Source organism: Neltuma alba, unplaced genomic scaffold, assembly GCF_004799145.2.
Source record: "Neltuma alba isolate B1F8T4 unplaced genomic scaffold, ASM479914v2 tig00003689_pilon, whole genome shotgun sequence".
Taxonomy (NCBI): domain Eukaryota; kingdom Viridiplantae; phylum Streptophyta; class Magnoliopsida; order Fabales; family Fabaceae; genus Neltuma; species Neltuma alba.
The window spans coordinates 62,737-82,988 of NW_021633390.1; the positions used below are offsets into that span (position 1 = coordinate 62,737).

At 30.2% G+C, this 20,252-nt stretch overlaps 1 protein-coding gene across 1 annotated transcript; it reads right to left on the reverse strand.

Annotated features, from left to right (window-relative positions):
• Nucleotides 1-1,330: 1,330 nt before the first annotated feature.
• On the reverse strand, nt 1,331-19,757 carry LOC114742239 (protein LURP-one-related 5-like). Its single transcript, XM_028930516.1, has 4 exons — nt 19,733-19,757; nt 16,900-16,904; nt 1,962-2,177; nt 1,331-1,822 (listed from the first exon to the last, which is right to left on the reverse strand). Exons 1-4 carry the CDS (start codon nt 19,755-19,757, stop codon nt 1,415-1,417), a joined length of 654 nt encoding a protein of 217 aa, XP_028786349.1. The 3' UTR covers nt 1,331-1,414.
• Between the last annotated feature and the right edge of the window lie 495 nt (nt 19,758-20,252).

The window sequence follows — 20,252 nt, forward strand, 5'->3', positions numbered from 1 at the left end:
GGTTTTGAACTGACGACATAAAGTAAATTGATTGGTTCTTATTTCCTTTGCTTTTGCTTTCGATTCTTGCATGCTGCTGATCGCTGTTGACGATCCTGTTAAATAAGGCATTAAAGTTTTTGTTTATTTTAGACTCAAACGTGCAAAAGGCAAGCTAATATATATATATATATATATATATATATATAAGTCAATGGAAGAAGCCCTCCCCATCGGTCTTTTTTATGGCATCTCTTCTAAATCTAGTCCTTTATTCCACAATTCCTCATTTCTTAAATTCTTTTTAACCACAAATATTTGTCCATGCTAAACACGTTCTTGAATATTGAGTTACGCTAAACAAATCAAAATGAGTCTGTCCTGTGACTTGTGAGACTGAAACTCCTCTCTTTCCCTGTAATAGCTACAACGTTTTTTCATAAAACAATCAGAGTCGGTTGTGAAATCAAACCAGTTGGAACTAAAAAAAAAACTAGAAGATACTCCAACCACCAAAAAAAAAACCAGAAGACACTCACAGTTTAAACCAAAATAATAATCCTAATGCTGAAACCTTTGAATAGGGAACTAATTAACAGAAATACAAAATAGTCATGTGTAAGTAATATGTAATTATAAAAAGTATCACACTATATGGTCATTGAAAACCCATAAGGGGTGTGGGTAGAAGTCAAATCATAGTTTTAAAGTAATTTTACAGTATACGAAGTAAGTTTGTAAAAATAGTTTTGCCTCAACTTATATAAAAGTATCTTTTAAAAGTGTTTTTAAGGGAAACTAAAAACCTCTAAAAAATTGAGATTTGAGTATAGACATTAACAGAAGAAAGGATGTAAATAAAACCTTCTAGTTTTTTTTGCCCTCAACAAAAGCTCTAGTTAAAGTAATAAAAATATTGCAATTCTCACAAGTGCAAAACACTAATTTAATTATATGATTTCGCATTAATTACTTAAAGAACAAAAAGTGGTAAAATATATGACATAATACTTTTCTATTTTTTCCATTAACCAAAATAAAAGAAATGAAAATGAATAGATATAAATGGTTTTTGAGCTAGGATTAATGAGAATAAATAATTACCTCTCTTGCAATGAACACCAAAGCTTTCCTAAATAAGAATATTCCACATGTACCGTAGAGCTATCTATCTAAAAGCATGCTTAGGCTTAAGAAGACTTTTTTCCTTTTTAGCCAACGGCTTAAGAAGACATTAATAAAGCCAATAAAAATGTAGTTATATATATATATATATATATATATATATAAAATATGCAAGATGGCTTTGATGTGTTTATTACAAAAGCAAGGTATGGTGTGAACATGAAGAACTTCCATGTCAAAACTAGAGGGACTCCTCAACATCCAGAGATTAGGGCGTCAAATTAACCGAGTAAGAGGCGCGACCGGGTGCTTAATCTTCTGCGGAAGGGTGCACCACACGCTCTGGTGCTCCGTTATCAATGTAGCTGTCACCGCTCATCTGATCAAGAACCAGGATCAATCCCATGGCGAATGCCCCGTCGAAGCCAGGCTTGACGCAGAGCGAGAACACTTCTTTGCCCAGCATCACCCTTGTGGTGGGGTCCACCTTCCGTCGAATTTCCGCCACCAGTTTCCTCTTGGCGTTGTAGATCTTGCAGCTCCGCTGCGAGAAGCACCCTTCGATCTGGTACTCTTCCCCGGAGCCGTCGTACACCTCCACCGTCACCGTCGTCTTCGACCGTCCGATCATCGACGATCTCTTCGCGCTGAAGATCGGCTTGTCCCCGTCCATCCTCTCCCCTCTAAAACCCTCCCACCGTTGATGTAAACTCGGCCTCTGCATTCGCAAATCAAACACCAACCCCATTTTAATCCACTATTATAGTAATACATAATGCAAATAAGCTAATTAAAACTGATCTCAATGATTGATTGGACTCGGTGAGTGGGCTCGTAAGTACAGGAGAACTACGCACCTTGCGGCGGACGGTGAGGAGGCAGCCGCCGCGGGGATCCATGAGGACGACTTCATCTTGGAGGCGGGGTTGGGGGCCGTAGGAGTCGACACGGAAGACGAGTTGGCCGTGGGAGTTGTAGACGGTGAAGCCGTCGCCGGCGAAGAAGAGGGAGGTCTTGAGGACAGTGAGGTGGGTTTCTTGTTTGAAGACGTAGCAGTCTTGGGGGAGAGAGGGCTCTTTCAACTTCATACTCTTGGGTTTATTGTACAGTAAATTCCTGAATCTGCGAAAGATCTCCAGGAGGACGTCGAAGTGAAACCACAGAGTGATGGGGGAAGACGACGGAGGAGGGTGAAGCAGAAAGGGTTAAGTTAGAGGGGATGTATATATAGCAGTTGGAAAGGTGAAGAAGGAAAGGCACACGCAGAGAACTCGGAGCCCATATTTTGACATGTGGTGTTGATGAGTTGTCACTTTGTCATTGGAGTAATTATCATGGGACAGTAAGCCGTGGTCTTTCCTAGCTTCCCCCACCAAATGGAAAATCATTTACATCAATGTAAGTCAGATCCACGGAAAGAAAAACTCTTTCCTCAATCATATAATTGTGTGTCGTAATCTTTTAAATGTCATCTAAATTTCTCGTGTGGTGGCATTTCTTATCATCCATCCGACGAACGACCTCTGATAATCTAATTTTTATATATTTGAAGAGCTCCAAATTTTCTTGGTCAAATCATAAAAATAAAACACTTATTTCTAAGGAAAAATCCCAAAAAAAACTCTTGGAATATAGAAATTTCACATTGGGTCTTTGAATTTTAAAAATGACAGAAAGGGTCAATGACTCAATCTGTCATTTGTAAAATCAAGAAGAATGACAACTTTGCCCTCATTTGTATTCACTACAATGATTTAAGGAATCACTATAAGGGTTTAAACGCTACCTAGATTTGTGTAGAGAATAACTACTCACTTTTTCGTAGTTAGATGCCTTGTAGTTAATAACAAAAGTGAGTAGTTATTCTCTACACAAATCTAGGTAGCGCCTAAACCCTTATAGTGATTCCTTAAATCATTGTAGTGAATACAAATGAGGGCAAAGTTATCAATTCTTCTTGATTTTACAAATGACAGATTGAGTCATTGACCCTTTCTGTCATTTTTAAAATTCCAGGACCCAATCTGGAATTTTCTATATTCGAAGGGTTTTTTCTGAAATTTTCCCTATTTTTAATTATTAATATAAAACTCAATTGAATAATTTAAAAAAATTATTAAATTACTTAATATAATTATAGTATATGTTATGTTATCTCTTTAAATACTTACATATATTATCAGATTATATATCAATCTATAATTAAGGCAAGTTAATTTTTTTTAAAAAATGATAAATACAAATACTTTAAAACAAGTTAGTAACTTTCTTAATCTCTTTAATTTAATTAATTAGATCGTATATTAATTATTAGAGATAGTATGATTTACGAAAAAAATTCAACCACAAGATTTAACGCAGTTGACATTTAACTGACTTATTTAAGTATCTAGTCAGAGAGTTGAATTTTTAGATGTGTGTATAGAGATATTCTTGTTGATCCTACTCTCAGTACTCATTTAATTCTTTCTCTCTCACACACATATGAATAAATAGAAACAGAGGGGTATTAAACATGCAGAGTGACTCTTATGGACTTATTTTTTTATTTTGAAACTTGTTATTATAAGTGATTTAAGTTATTATTAAAACTTTTTAACAATTACTATTTTATTTGCAAACTCATTGTAATTCTAGATTCTAAGCAAAAATTTTGGTCCCCCTTAAAAATGTGTGACTTGTGTCTTCGTTTTTTTTTTTTTTTAATTTGTATCCCACAAAATATTTGTAAATAACTAAGAAATCCTGCAATTGGGGAAAGGTGAATTATCCCTATTTAGATTATTTTTTTTTGCTGGGAAGGACGTGAATTCAGAGACTAATACTTTCTGTAAATGACATATTGTAGAGTTATCTATACTCTATATACAAAAACACATCAAATATTTTTAATCAATAAAATTTTCAGATAAATACTTTTCATTCATTTATAAACTATATATAGCAACTTTTTTTTAATGTAGAATTATGAGGCCAGCATTTAATCTGTAATTATTGTCATAAAATTGAGAGGCATTTAAAAAAAGATAAAGTCTAGATTCTAGAAGGCCCGTTAGGTTTAAAATAAAAATAAAAAAACACTATTTCTTGATTCAATTACAAGGATCTCAACCATCTCAAGATTAGATTAGGAATTTAGGATAAGTATCTATCTTAATATTTTTATTTGGCTTTAGAAGATCCGTATGCAGGAATATATAAATATGGATAATGGATGCTATGAAACATGAGATGTAGTAATTTAATTTGTTGCTTAATTTTGGGCAAAGTTAGGCTTAGGACATAGCTAAAAACCTCACCAACTTTGCCCAGATTCATAGACAAACTTGCTAAAATTAGAAAGGATTCAATGGTACGTAAGATATAATAAGACCACAGATTCTGGATTCATTCATTTGGCCATAATTGTCCCAAACTCATGAAGGAAATGGAAAGAATGGAAGTGATTTGCATTTGATAGAATTATCCATAATAATGCAAACAGAGTAATATTGAAATGCGGCTCCAAGTATCTATGTGCGGGCGCGCAAGGCTTTGTTCAAAATTGAACAAATGGAAAGAGATCCAACTAAAATGAATACGAATATGATCATTTGATTTGGTTTGTTTCAAATCTAATTTGGTTTGAATCAATTATGGATCCCAAAAAAAAATTTTGAATGCCCGACCTGAAAATTTTTTAAACAAATTTGTACATTAATCTTTTAACATATATATAATTAAGCTTTAATTTTTAATAAGAGTATATTGAAAGAATCTTACAATACTCTACATCTTTTAATGCATAAACTATTTTCTTCTCCATGCCCATGCATACAGGGCTACATAACAATAGATAGACTGGATGAGAGCCTAACTTGAAGTTTGGTTTGATTTTTTGGTTAGGCTAGATTTAGCAGTTTGTGGCCTAGTTCACTCTAGTAGTAATTCAAGGTCAGGTTGAACTGAACTAGATCCTCCAAACCAAAAGACTAGTTTAGGAAGTCTAGAAGACCAAAACTCTTTTTTTTTAAAAAATTTTTTTTATGTGAAGCAAGATTTGAAAATGATAAATACAATATTAAGACAATAAAAAAATACTTATAATCATATAAAACTCATCCTTAAATATCATAAATACATAAGAATCTCTAACAACACTAAAAGCAATGAAATGTAACATTTAAATTACAAATTATAAAAAAATAAAAAAATCACCCAAATCGAACTAAACCAATCCATATGGTGTGATTACTTTGTTTGGAACATAGTCCGGACCTATCGACCAATCTGGTCCAATTATATAATTTATTTGAATTAGACTTGACCTGACCAAACCCCTTCGATTAATTTTGAAATAAAAAATTCAAAAATATTGAAGTAAGAAATTCAAAAAAAAAAAAAAAAAGGCAAAATGTCCCTCTCCCATCCCCAATGGGACATGACGTTTTTGCAACAAGAGGGAATGTAGGACAAAAATATTGTCCCATCTCATAAGCACCTCTAATAATGAGAAAAAACATTTTTGATATGACAAAAATTAAACCAATCTTACAAATAATAAGTATTAAAAATTGAACCAAACCTAATTTTACATCTAGAACAAAAAATGTTCAAAATTCTTCTAAACTAATTAATTTTATTGGATTTGATTTTTTTTTCCTACTCAAAATTGAACTGGAATCAATCAAATATATGAATCCGGCAATAAGTTGCGGTCCCACCTAGCTAATTGCAATGGCAGCCTCTCTGAAGTGGCACACACTGAAGACTAAAAATGGAAACCACCTTTAAAATTCAATGCCTCTTAGGATAAATTCAAAGATTATTTAATTGATTGCATTCATGGAGGTAGCACGTGGATGACTTCGTTTCCCTACTCCTCTTGACATTGCTATACTTGCTTCATTAAGTAGGACAAGTCAAAGCCCCCCCAATTAAACGTCACGTGCTGCACATTATATATTATATATCTGTGTTTGTGATATTTATATCTCCTTTTTTTATATATATTATATATATTTACATATCCACCGTCACAGTGTCACACTCACAAGTCCTCCATCTTTCAAAGGATGATGCCGTCCTCATTATTTGGATCGCTCAAGTCTCAAATCTGAGAAGAAATTACATTATACTTTTATAAGTAAATTTTGACACGATAAAGGGAGCAAATTTGTGAATTTACTTTAATCTTAAATGCAGTATTATCTCATATCCTTAATATAAGAACTAGTTGACTAATTTGATTAGATTGAGAAAACTAATTAAATTATTTATTTATAATAAATAAGTTTTATCTTTCCTAAAATATCCTTGCTAATCAATTGTATTAGCTAGAACTACCATTACTATAATAACTATTTTGAAAAAAAAGAATAAATATGAGAGACAAAGTAGATTGAGCTCTTATATTTAGAATCAAAATAAAAGTCAAACAAGTTTTTATATTAAGAATTGAAAGTAGTATAATACTTCATTCAATTCAAAATATAAATTACTTCAAACAACCCAATTGAAATCAAGAAAGTCCAGCTAACTCATTAAATATGTTTTAGTTTTAAAAAAAATCTAATTTTATTCATATTAAATGATATCTTGAAGAAGAAAAAAGAAAAAGAAAATACTTTTCAAGCGATTAACAATCAACACAAAATTGATAAATAAATATTAATTATTTTTCAAGTTATTTGAATTATATATTGACCGAATGATTTTTCTAGAATGTGACTTATATTTTGGATTGAAACTAATATCTTAGTCTACTTTATCAGAAAAATTTTAACTTTTTTTAGTAAATTATTGCAAATTATCAAAGATGGTATTTTAGAAAAAATAATTTCTTTAATATTGATAAATTAATAACTTAGTTCTCATATCTAACACAGGAATGATTGTTAATTACCCGCCATGTCCACCTACCGCGATAAATCACAAGCAAAGATTAAGGAACCAATTAGTTCAACTAAACAATACCAAGATTTGATATTCGACTTGAAACCACAGTAACCAAATCTGTATACAACTGGATTTTATTATTACAATGAACTGATGAATGAGTGAAGAAGACGAAGAATGAAACTAGGCCAAATGGGAACACCGAAGGGTTTCAGATTAACAGGAAGAAATAACCTTAGGCGAAATAGGCAAAGAATGAAGCTTGAAGATGGACGAGACCCACAATGAACAAGTGAATGTACGAAGGCTAACGGACGAAAGAATTCTAAAACGCAAGAGATGGAGTAACGGGCTTAAAAATATTTTTTTAAAACTTTTTAAACTGCATGCGCATTAGAACTGGTAATTCCACAACGCATGAGATTTAGTAATGCTTTTAAAAAATAATTTTTTAAAACTTTTAAGACTGCATGCGATTTAGAGCGCAATGTTTAGTAAAGTCATTAAAAATATTTTTTAAAGTATATTTTGCGCATTTAAGTTTCATCATTTGAAACCTTTTTTAGCACCACCTAGCAGCTATCACTCTAAAAATTTTTTTATCAACATCCACCATCATCAATTAATTTTTAATGTATCTAACATTTTGAAATATTTTTTCAATAGCATACAGAATACTGAGTGCAACTGAAAAATATTTCAAGTTACCGAATGGATAAAAAATTATTTTAGGAAGCTCAGTCCAGCAGAAAAAATATTTCTAAAAAAGTAATCAATTTATGATATTGGGTGTCACTCACAAAAACATTACAAAGAACTAGAACTTGGATGCATGAAAAATTTGTTTAGAAAACTTGGAGTGCTACTAAAAACAATTCAAGGTATTAAATGTATTAAAAAAAATTAGTTTAAGATATTAAGCGCCACTGAAAAATGACTTCAAGGTATCAAATAGAAAAAAAAATTTGTTAATTTCGGGTACAGAGTCAAATGAAAGGAAGAAATTGAGAGTATGAATCAATTTAACACAAATAAAAAGCTCACAAAAGAAGCACAAAACGTCTAAAAAACAGGATAAATGTGTCACCGTCACGTGGGCTGTAAAAATATTTTTTAAAAAACTTTTTAAACTGTATGCGCATTAGAACTTGTAACTCCACAACACGTGAGATTTAGTAATGCCTTTGAAAAATAATTTTTTAAAACTTTCAAAACTACGTGAGATTTAGAATGCAGCGTTTAGTTAGGTCTTTAAAAATATTTTTTAAACTATATTTTGCACATTTAAGTTTCATCATTTGAAATTTTTTAGTACCACCTAGCATCTTAAATTAATTAGTTTTTTGGGCATTTATCACAGTAAATTTTTTATCAACGTCTACCATCATTAATTAATTTTTTTAATGTATCTAACATTCTGAAATTTTTTTTCAATAGCATACAGAATACTGAGTGCTACTGAAAAATATTTCAAGTTACTGGATGGATAAAAAATTATTTTAGGAACCTCAATCCAGCAGAAAAAATATTTCTAAAAAAGTAATTCAATAATACATATCCATTTAAGCTTAAGATATTATTTAAATCCAAGATTAATGTGGGACAAAATATATAAAAACCAAGTTTTATCAATCTTCTCACACTTAGCCTTTGCACTCATGGGCAAAGCAATTATGTTTGTGGAACAATCTAGTTTTAATTTTTGATATTAGAACTCTATGCAATCCCTTTTTGATGGACCATTCATTTTGGCATATGAACCAGAGTGCACACGCAGTAGATCAAGGTATCAAGTAAACCAAAAATTCATTAAATTAGGATACTGAGTCTAATGAAAATAGGATACTAAGTCTAATGAAAGGATGAAATGCAGAGTATAGTAAACTAGAGTGCGCACGCTGTAGATTAGATATGCACAAAAAATAAGACAAGTTGAAAAACTTTCTAAAAATCAACTTTCCAAAAATATGGGAATTGACTTTAAAGAAATAAGAAATATTAATTTCAAGCCAAAAATAAGAAATTACAAAATATTCATACTTTCAATCCAAAATCCCAATTTCTGTGAAAAATTTTAAAATCAATCAATTAACCCAATAATGCATAAAACATCCATTTAAGCTTAAGATATCATTTAAATCCAAATTTAATGTGAGACAAAATATATAAAAATTAAGGTTTATCAATTTTTTCATACTTAGCCTTTGCACTCTTGGGCAAAGCAATTATGTTTGTGAAACAGTCTAGTTTTAATTTTTGATATTAGAACTCTACTCAATCCCTTTTTGATAGACCATTCTTTTTGGTTAGTACATTTTGTTATATAAACCAGAGCACACACGCAGTGGATCAAAGTATCAAGTAAATTGGATACTGAGTCTAATGAAAGGAAGAAATGCATAGTATAGTAAACTAGAGTGCATGGACGCTAAATTACATATAAACTAGAGCACACACACTGTAGATTAGATATGCACAAAAAATAAGACAAGTTGAAAAACTTTCTAAAAATCAACTTTCCAAAAATATGGGAATTGACTTTAAAGAAATAAGAAGTATTAATTTCAAGCCAAAAATAAGAAATCACAAAACATCCATACTTTCAATCCAAAATCCCAATTTCTGTGAAAAATTTTAAAATCAATCAATTAATCCAGTAATACATAAAACATCCATTTAAGCTTAAGATATTGTTTAAATCCAAGATTAATGTGGGACAAAATATATAAAAATTAAGCTTTATCAATTTTCTCACACTTAGCCTTGACACTTCTGGGCAAAGCAATGATGTTTGTGGGACGATGTAGTTTTAATTTTGGATATTAGAATTCTACTCAATCCCTTTTTGATGGACCATTCCTTTTGGTTAGTACATTTTGTTATATAAACCAAAGCGCACACGCAGTAGATCAAGGTATCAAGTAAATGAAAAATTCATTAAAAAATTAGAGAGTATAATAAACTACAGTGTATGCGCACTAGATTAAACACAAGCTAATAATGCGTGTGCGTTGTAGATTAGATATGCACAGAAAATAAGGTAAGTTGAAAAACTTTCTAAAAATCAACTTTCCACAAAAATGAGAATTCTTCTCTAAAAGCTGCCCCCCACTCCTTGCACTTTTCTTCCCCGTCCGTGGAGACCCACATGCATAGTATCATATTACCATTTTCAATACTTATACACAGTACTCCTCTAATCTTAAATAGATTTAATTAACTAATTTGAGTACATTAAGAATATTAGTTAAATTAGTTAATATGATATATTTTTATTTAAAATATCATAAGTATCTTTTTTAATTTTTTTTTACTTTTTCTGCTTAATTATTATTGAAAAAATACTAATAGAGTTAGTTTGAAAAAAATTAATAAATATGTAAAATAGGTGAATAATTTCTTCATTTTTCTAAACTTTATCTCTCAAAGAACGAGTTTTGACGTGGTATTTAGGTAAATAATTTTTATTCTATAGCATTTGGGTAATATCATTTACTGTTCGTAGTGTTTTGGTCAAAAAGCCTCCTGTAATGCGTCTGAGGGAAACGTCTCGAGTAATGCGGCCGAGTTCCTTGGTCCCAGCCCACTCGGTGCCACGTGTCCGTCGTTTACACGCCTGGAGATTTTATCCCCAGGAAGATCACTGGCTCACAGGTTTGCAACGTTCTTTTAGATTCGAAAAATTATAATGAGTTGCAATAAAATATAATTACAAAATAAATTTTAGAAATTATTATTTTTTATTTTAAAACTTATTATTATAAGCTACTTAAGTTATTATTAAGACTTTTTAGTAATTATTTTTTTATTTGAGATCTCATTGTAATTCTAGATTCTAAACAAAATTTTTGGTCTCCCGTTAAAATGTGTGACTTGTGTCTTCATTTTATTTTATTTTATTTTTAATTTGAATCCTAGAACATATATGTAAATAATTAAGAAGTCCTAAAACTAGGGAATGGGTGAATTATCCCCATTTAGAAATTTTTTTCTGCTAGGAAGTACATGAATTCAGAGACTAACACCTTCTGTAAATGACATATTGTAGAGTTATCGATACTCTATATGCAAAAACACATCAAATCTTTTTAATCAATAAATTTTTTAAATAAATACATTTACAACCTATATATAGCAACTTTTGTTTAATGTAGAATTATAAGGCCAGCATTTAATATGTAATTATTGTTACAAAATTGAGAGGTATTTTAAAAAAAATAAAGTCCAGAGTCTAGAAGGCCCGTTAGGTTTAAAATAAAATAAAAAATTATTTCTTGATTCAATTACAAGGATCTCAACCATCTCAAGATTAGATTAGGAATTTAGGATAAGTATCTATCTTAATATTTTTATTTGGTTTTAGATGATCCGTATGCAGGAATATATAAATATGGATAATAGATGCTATGAAACACGAGATGTACTAATTTAATTTGTTGCTTAATTTTTAGGACATAACTAATTAAAAACCTCACCAACTTTGCCCAGATTCATAAACAAGCTTGCCAAAGAAAATTAAAAAGGATTCAATGTTACGTAAGATATCATAAGACCACAGATTCTGGATTCATTCATTTGGCCATAATTGTCCCAAACTCATAAAGGAAATGTAAAGAATGAATGTGATTTGTATTTGATAGAATTATTTAGAAAAATGCAAACAGAGTAATATTGAAGTGCGGCTTAAGTATGTTTGTGCGGGCGCGCAAGGCTTTGTTCAAAATTGAACAAATGGAAAGAAATCGAACTAAAATGAATACGAATATGATCATTTGATTTGGTTTGAATCAATTATGGATCCCAAAAAAAGATTTTTTGCATGCCCAATCCGAAAATTTTTGAAACAAATTTGTATATTAATCTTTTAACATATATAAAATTAAGCTTTGATTTTTAATAAGAGTATATTGAAAGAATCTTACAATACTTTTACATCTTTTAATGAATTAACTATCTTCTTAACCATGCCCATGCATGTAGGGCTGCATAACAATAAATAGACTAGATGAGAGCCTAACTTAAAGTTTGGTTTGATTTTTTGGTCAGGCTAGATTTAGCAGTCTGTGATCTGATTCAGTCTAATAGTAATTCAATGTCAGGTTGAACTGAATTTGATCTACCAGACCACCAAATTTAGTCTAATAGAACTTCTTTTTTTAATTTTTTTATGGGAAGCAAGATTTGAAAATGATAAATACAATATTAAGACAATAAAAAAAAATACCTATAATTATATAAAACTCATCCTTAAATATCATAAATACACTAAGAATAATTCTAACAACACTAAAAACAATTAAATGTAAGATTTAAATTACAAATTATTAAAAATTAAAAAATTCACTCAAACCAAACTGAACCAATTCATATGATGTGATCACTTGGTTCGGAGTTTAGTCTGGACCTACCAACCAATCTGGTCCAATTATATAATTTATTTGAATTAGACTTGACTGGTCCAAATATTATATATATATTTACATATCCACCGTCACAGTCACAAGTTCTCCATTTTTCAAAGGATGATGCCGTCCTCATTATTTGGATAGCTCAAGTCTCAAATCTCATATTGTGAATTTACTTTAACCTTAAATATAGTATTATCTACGATCCTTAATATATGAACTACTTAACTAATTTGATTAGATTAAAAAAATAGTTAAATTAGTTATTTATAATAAATAAATGTTGTCTTTCCTAAAATATCTATACTAATTAAGTGTTTTAGTTAGAACTACCATTATTATAAGGATTATCTTACAAAAAATGGATGAATATAAAAGACATAGTACATTGAGCTTTTATATTTAGGGCAAAAAAAAATCAAATAAATTTTTATATTAAAGACCGGAGGGGTATAATACTTCTTTCAGTTCAAAATATAAATTACTTCAAACTACCTAATTGAAATCAAGAAAGTCCAACTAGCTCATTAAATATGTTTTAGTTTTCAAAAAAATTATAATTTTATTCATGTTAAATGAGATCTTGAAGGAAAAAAGAAAAAATACTTTTCAAGAGATTAACAATCAACACAAAATTGATAAATAATATCAATTATTTTTAAGTGATTTGAATTATTTATGGACCAAATAATTTTTCTAGAATGTGACTTATATTTTGGATTGAAACTAATATCTCAGTCTACTTTATCAGTCAAATTTTAACCTTTTTTTAGTAAATTATTGCAAATTGTCAAAGATGTTATTTTAGAAAAACTAATAACTTTACTAATTTCTTTAATATTGATAAATTAATTATTTAATTCTCATATGTAACACAGGAATGATTATTAATTACCCGCCATGTCCACCTACCCCGATAAAACACAAGCAAAGATTAAGTAACCAATTAGTTGAACTAAATAGTACCAATATTTGATGACTCCATTAATTATGATATTCGACTTGAAACCACAGTAACCAAATCTGAATACAACCGGATTTTATTATTACTTCAACTCGCTCTCCACTCTGTGTGGAGAGAATTATTATTCAATTCACCAAACTAATTCTTTAACTTGATGAATATATTCTGTATTAACGATGCTCAATTAATTAATTTTATAACTTTTTTTTTCTTCCTGTGCAGCATCTCAAATGTGTCGGCTCAGTTGAAAGCCTTTTTAGCTAATGCTATAACATCAAATAACAGGAACACAGGGGAGAGTGGTCGAAATTTGGCCACATCCAAAAAGAAAAGTTATATATATTATTTTTGGTCCTAAATATAATATCTCAGTCTACTTTGTCTTTCAAATTTATAATATATTCTCAAAAATATTATTATTGATTGTAAGATATTTTTAGTTAATTGTAGTTCTAATATATAAAATTGAATAAAAATAATTTAAAAAAATCAACACATATTTATTATTATTACAAATAATTTATTTAATTAATGTTTTTAATATCTTTAAATTAATTATTTAACTCTTATATTGGGAATCAGGAATAGCATATACTTGGACTATGGGTGTGTTTGGATGAAACTAAACCGTGGTTTGAAAAAGTGATTCTAGAAAATAGATTCTGGAGAGAATAGATTCTGTGAAGAATAGATTTTGTAAAAAAGTGATTCTGAGAAGTGAGAGTGTTTGGATAGTTGTTATCAAAAGCACTTTTTATATATACAAATTACTAAAAAAAAGATATAAGTTAATATGATAATTACAGAAAAAATAGATTTTATGATATATTTTAATTTGAAGGAATAAAATTGTTAATAATATATTTTTTACCAACATAATTAATAATACATAAGATAATATAATTAATAAATAATTAATATGTATATATATTTATAAAATATAATATTAAATATGTTTATAAAAAATATGTTTATAAAAAAAATAATAAGATACATATCTTATAGGCTCTCACACTCTCTTTTTTTTTCTCCAAAAACAAAAAATTTTTGCTTTTTCCAAAACCATGGTTTTGGTTTTTGGGTGGGTGTTTGGGTGACTTAATCTCCAAACTATGGTTTGGGTCCCCAAATCATGATTTGGGCTGTCACCCAAACACACCCTACGTATAATATAAGAACATGAAAAGTTGTGTGAAGGAAAACCGTGTTGGATGAGACGGCGGGCGGCGATGGCGTCCCTACCTGCTGGCCTTTAAGAGACATATCCCAGCTTTCGGCTTTCCCATATTTGATTGTTCAAATGTCCTCTCAATGGTGGCCTCTGTCTTCTACAAGGTTGTTTCTTCCTTTGACTCACTCCAGGCCCTCACACGCATTCTTGATTAAATGAGTTTTCTCACAGCCATTCCCTCTACAGCATAATCAAAATGATAAAGTGCTTGTTTGCAATGTTTTAAAAGCCGGACCGGAAGTCAAACCGGAAAGATCAACAAGTCATGGTTCAATCGGTCGGATCAGTCGGACCGTTCGGTCAGTGGCGCAATAATTAATTTAAAAAAATATTATATACATATAATTAGTATATATGAAAAATATCAAATTATTAAATAATTTAGAAATGCATTTAAATAATCTAAAATTATAATAAAATCATTGAAAATAAACTAAAACCTTATATATTTAATTTTATGTATGTTTAAAATATTTAATGTATTACAAATTATCAATTCATTCAAATCAAAATATTTTTTTAAAAGATAGATCAAATATCGAAACAAAAAGACTAGCGACTCACGATTTTAACACCACAATATATGAAATTTTCAATGAAATAATACTATATGGTTATAACTAGTCTAAAAATATATTAGGATATTTAAGGGGATCAATTTTTTTATTTTTCTTCTATTTTTTTAAAATTTTTAGTATTTTTCAGTCAAGCTAAAAAACCGTCCGGTTTTCTGAAAACCGTTCCGGTTCCCGGTCCAACTCCGGTTTCCGGCTTAATAACGGCTCAACTCCGGTCCAATCCAGCTCAACTATGTGAACGGTTTTTTGGTTCAAACCGAGCCGTTAACGATTCCGGGTGACGGTTCAACCGGTCCGACCGTCCGGTCCGGTCCGGTTCTTTAATCATTGCTTGTTTGTTTGGATTTTAAAAACAGCTTTTCAATCATGATTTATAACATACAAGAGAAGTATATGATAAAATTTTATCTCGATTTATAGGAATATGTTTGTAAACACTTAATATAAGCTGCTGCAAATAAGCTTAAAATATTTTGGCTAAAATTGTACGGTCAATTTTATCTCGGTTTATGGGCTCTCTCATCACGCTTCACAAAAATTATGCAAATGCTAGGATTTTGCATGATCTAGCTTCAGCGTATTTCCGGTCAAAAAGCAAAAAGCTTCAGGGTATAGAAATCTTCTGAGATTAGATATGACTCCAAGATGTGATATATGGCCAATTGCTTCGGTTCAAATTAGCTGACCTTATTGTTTTGTTTGGATTGAGGCATTGAGGAAAGGGAATATCACTCCATGGGGCATAAAGAGTCTGATCAGTCAATGAGAAAACAGTCGGACCATTCTTTGTGGGCCTGGCCCATTTTCGAGCCCATATTCACTACACGTTTGGTGCTCAGGGAAAACATGTGGCAGTATCCATAAATTGACCAAAAATTTAGAGAAGGAAGGGAGGCGCACCGGTAATCGCAGCCCTCGCGGTTTAGCTTTGATGTTTGAAGTTGCCTTAGAGGTTGCTAGTTCGATTACTGGTAGGAAAGAGGAAGAAGAGGGGAAGAGAAATGAGGTATTCTAAAATACCTCTTTTTTCGTCTGTCATTTTTTTAATTTGAAAAAATTAAACACTGCTGATACTTTTAAAATATTCCTTTTTCAAGTGCGACTGTCTTCATGAATAATGAGTTTTAATTTAGTTTTATATGAATAATGAGTTTGAGCTTTAGCTTTATATCAACTTATGAATAAGAGTGTCTATTGTATTGTGTGAGTTATGAGTTTGAAGTTTTAGCTTTACTTTATTGCAGAAATTTATCCTATTGGCTCCCTTTTCTCTATGTAAAAACCCAAATACATCCCACAAACTCTTATTATTAATAATATCATTAACACTTTAAAATTTACTATTCTAATTTAATCAAATACAAGTGTGAGTAATCAAGTTTTTTTGTCGTTGAAATTGTTAGTGGCTTTAATTCCCATTAGGATCATTATAATGATTTTCTCAAGCAAAAATAAACTGTGTTCCTATGTTATTAATTGGCTGGCTTCCAATTTAGCTAATTAAATGGATCTATTTTTCACACACAAATCCACATATACATTGCAATTGTAGACTCCTTTTGTTCCACATCAAAATGTGCTAAAAATTATAATTTTTTTGAATGAAACATTTTGTGAATCAATTCATTAATCCATAAATTATAAGTGTTGGGTCATTTTTTTTCAACGTCAATTAAAAACAAATATCTTTAATCTTGAATTTAAGTTTAAATAAACAGTCGCATCTAACTTGTAAAAAACATTATCTTTGAGGTTCCAAGGTTAAATACTAGTATGCTTAGCAAAGATAGGAAACTATAAACGAGGTAGAGGGAAAATCCCATATGAATACTGTCAAAATTTCAAAGCCCTAAATCAATGACTCCAATTTACATAATACCAAATTAGTCTTCTTGAACTAGTTTGGAATCTACAATTTTTTGGGGGAAAAACCTTGCTACCCCTAATTTTATATTATAATTTATAATTCATTGTCATTACATTTTAGACACTACACATACAGCTAACCTGTTTTTTAACATGCATTTCAACTATTCAGAAAACCTATTCTATCTCAAGACTCGTTTTCTATCCTGTCGTTCCTTTGTCCAGCGGTTCTTTTATTTCTACAAACGGTTTTTTTCCCAAATCATTTGTACTTTTATTACTAGCAGTTTTATTCAATTATTTAACACTAATAGCCTCGTAACTTATTAGCATGAATATTTTTCTATAAGTGGAATGTTGTAAATTTAATTTCACTCATAACTTTAGGCTGTTAGTGTTTGACCTTTTAATTCAAAATGAAAACCCTGCATTGAGTAATGATAATTCAATATTATCTAGAAACTCCTTCTTTTTATTGATATCTAAACATGGTATCAGAGTCAAGTTAAATGGGCTAGTCAACTGAGAGTCCAATCCTTTGTATGTGGTTTTGTCAGCCAATTGAAGTTTTACAGAGGCAACGACGTCGTTGAACTCTCTAAAGTCATTAGTGAATGACGAAGTTTGGGATTGAGATGTTTGACGCCCTAACCGTCGAGACCTATTCTAATTGTTCTTTAAAATTCGGTATTAGAAAGATTAGGCATGATTGGTCTGAAAAAAAAATAAAAATATCTTGAAGTTCTTTGAAACTACCTTTGAAACTGTTTTCAATATATTTTCACTCCAATTTCTTTTCATCATCAATGATTGATCTGCATCCTTGTGAATAAAATGGCCTCCTTACTGATAGTATTTAGTTCACTAGAATTGGTTTCTCTTTCTTCATTCTTCTAACATTCACTTTTGAACGGGTTGTTCTTTGTTTTTCTTTTTACTTCTTGCAGTTCAAATGTCATTGACAACATGATGAGAACTTTCATGAAAGAGAAGAGATATGAGGAAATTTCAAAATTTTGAAATCACGATTTCACTTTTAAGAAGGAGTGAGAACTTGTGATGTTCAGTTTCTATGGAAGTATTTTCTAATCATAACTGAGGGATGTCTTATGGGAGTAAAAGCATGATTTGTTCAAGTATCATAGATTTTTTATCGAGAACTTAAAGAGAAAGGTAATTTGGGAACTCCAGTACCTAGTGTGCTGAAGATCAATGTAGATGGGAGTGTCATTCTAACCAAAAATGAATTAAGCATTGGTGGTGCAGGTGGGGTGCTACATGATTGGGAGGGAAAATTTATTAAAATTTTTTACAAAAATATTGGATATGTGGATGATATTCTTCTAACTAAATTGTTAGCCTTAAAAAAAAAGGCTGATTTATTGAGGAAGTAGACAGTGAGCTGTTGATTAGAATGTTAAGAAAAAAAGGTGTTAAGAGGATTATTGTACAATTAGTTTATTAGTGTAAGAGCATAATAGGTATTTTGGGTATGGGCTTGCTATATATGAATGGGTCCCATGTTATTTCTCAGTGTAGTAGTTTTCTGGTTGTATCATTAGGTTTTATGCCTTGTTTTTGTTAATAATAATAATTCAATATTATCATAGAAACTCCATCTCTTTATTAATAAAGGAATAAAAAACTAATCCTTCTCCTTATATGTATTGTTTTTCCTAAAATATCTTTATTGATCATGTATATTATTTTGAACTATCATTTGATAAAACATTTAACCTGTGTAACTACTGTACAGACTATATTGAAAAAAATAGATAAATATGAAAAACAAAGTAAATTAAGGTCAATATTTAAAACTAAATTGAAAGTCAAATTAGCTCTTATATTAAAGACTGAAAATAATAATATAACAAAAATTACATATAATATACCAAATAATAAAAAATAACTTGATTTGGTATGTATTGTACTATCTCTAATCCTTAATACTCCTCCGGTCCTAATTATAAGACCCAATTGACTTATTTGAGGAAATTAAGGAAGTAAGTTAAGTTGGTTATTTATAATAAATAAGTGTTGTCATTCCTAAAATATCCTTACTAATTAAGTATATTGGTTAAAACTATCATTATTAGAAGGATTATCTTGGAAAAAAATGCATAAATATAAGAGACAAAATGGATTGGGTCTTATAATTAGGACCAAATAAAAAGTCAAATTGGGTCTTATAATAAGGACCGGAGGAGTATAAGACTTTGTTTGACTTTTATTTTAGTCCTAAATATAATACTCTAATCCACTTTGTCTCTCATATTTATGCATTTTTTTCTAAGATAGTCCTCCTAACAATAGTAGTTATAGCCAATACACTTAATTAGTAAGGATATTTTAGGAAGGACAACACATATTTATTATAAATAACTAACTTAACTTATTTCATTAATTTTCTTAAATTAGTCAACTAGTTTTTATAATTAAATTGGAAGTAGTATTATGTTTAATTGTCTTTTTAACAGCAATGGGCTAAACGTTAACATCTGAACATTGATGATCTGATTTTAAACTTTTTAAAACCCAGGAGAATTATATGCAGTAGAGTTAAAATTGATAGGCCTATAAGTATTTTAGTCAAAACAGATTAAACCACGCGAGAGTTATTCATCCGTGGCGAGTAAGGAAAGGTCCACATAGCTTAGCCTGTTGAAGGCCATCAATATTAAATTTGGCCCCGCCACCGCTTGCTCACTTGTGCCCTTGTGGTTTCCGGCCATCTTCTTAGACCAGCGGGCACGGGTTCGAGCACTGGCATCCCAAAAAAAAAAAAAAAAACCCTCATTTCATAGAGGTATTTCAAAATATCTCTCTTTTCGTTTATTGTTTAAATGTGTAAAAATTTGCTTATATGAATGACCGTTAAATTTGTTTTTCTACATACATTTTAACGTTGGTAATAAATTACTCAATAATACTCTCCCTTCTCTTCTTTTGTACGCTTGAAAAAATTGAATTGGTCCGATGTAAGTGTCTAAATATTAAATGTGTTTTTACTAATGTTGGATTTAATTAATTTTCTATTCCTTCTCATCATTTTTTTGACAAAACGTAGGTCCAGTATCTTAGGTCCATTAGGTCACCTCAATTATTTTCACGCCTCAGTACTTAACATTGTTAAACCACCGTTACCCTGCCAAAACTTCTTAGAAAAATCCTAAAAAAGTGATAACTGAATTTCAAAATTTTAAATCAGTATTAGTTACTATACTTAT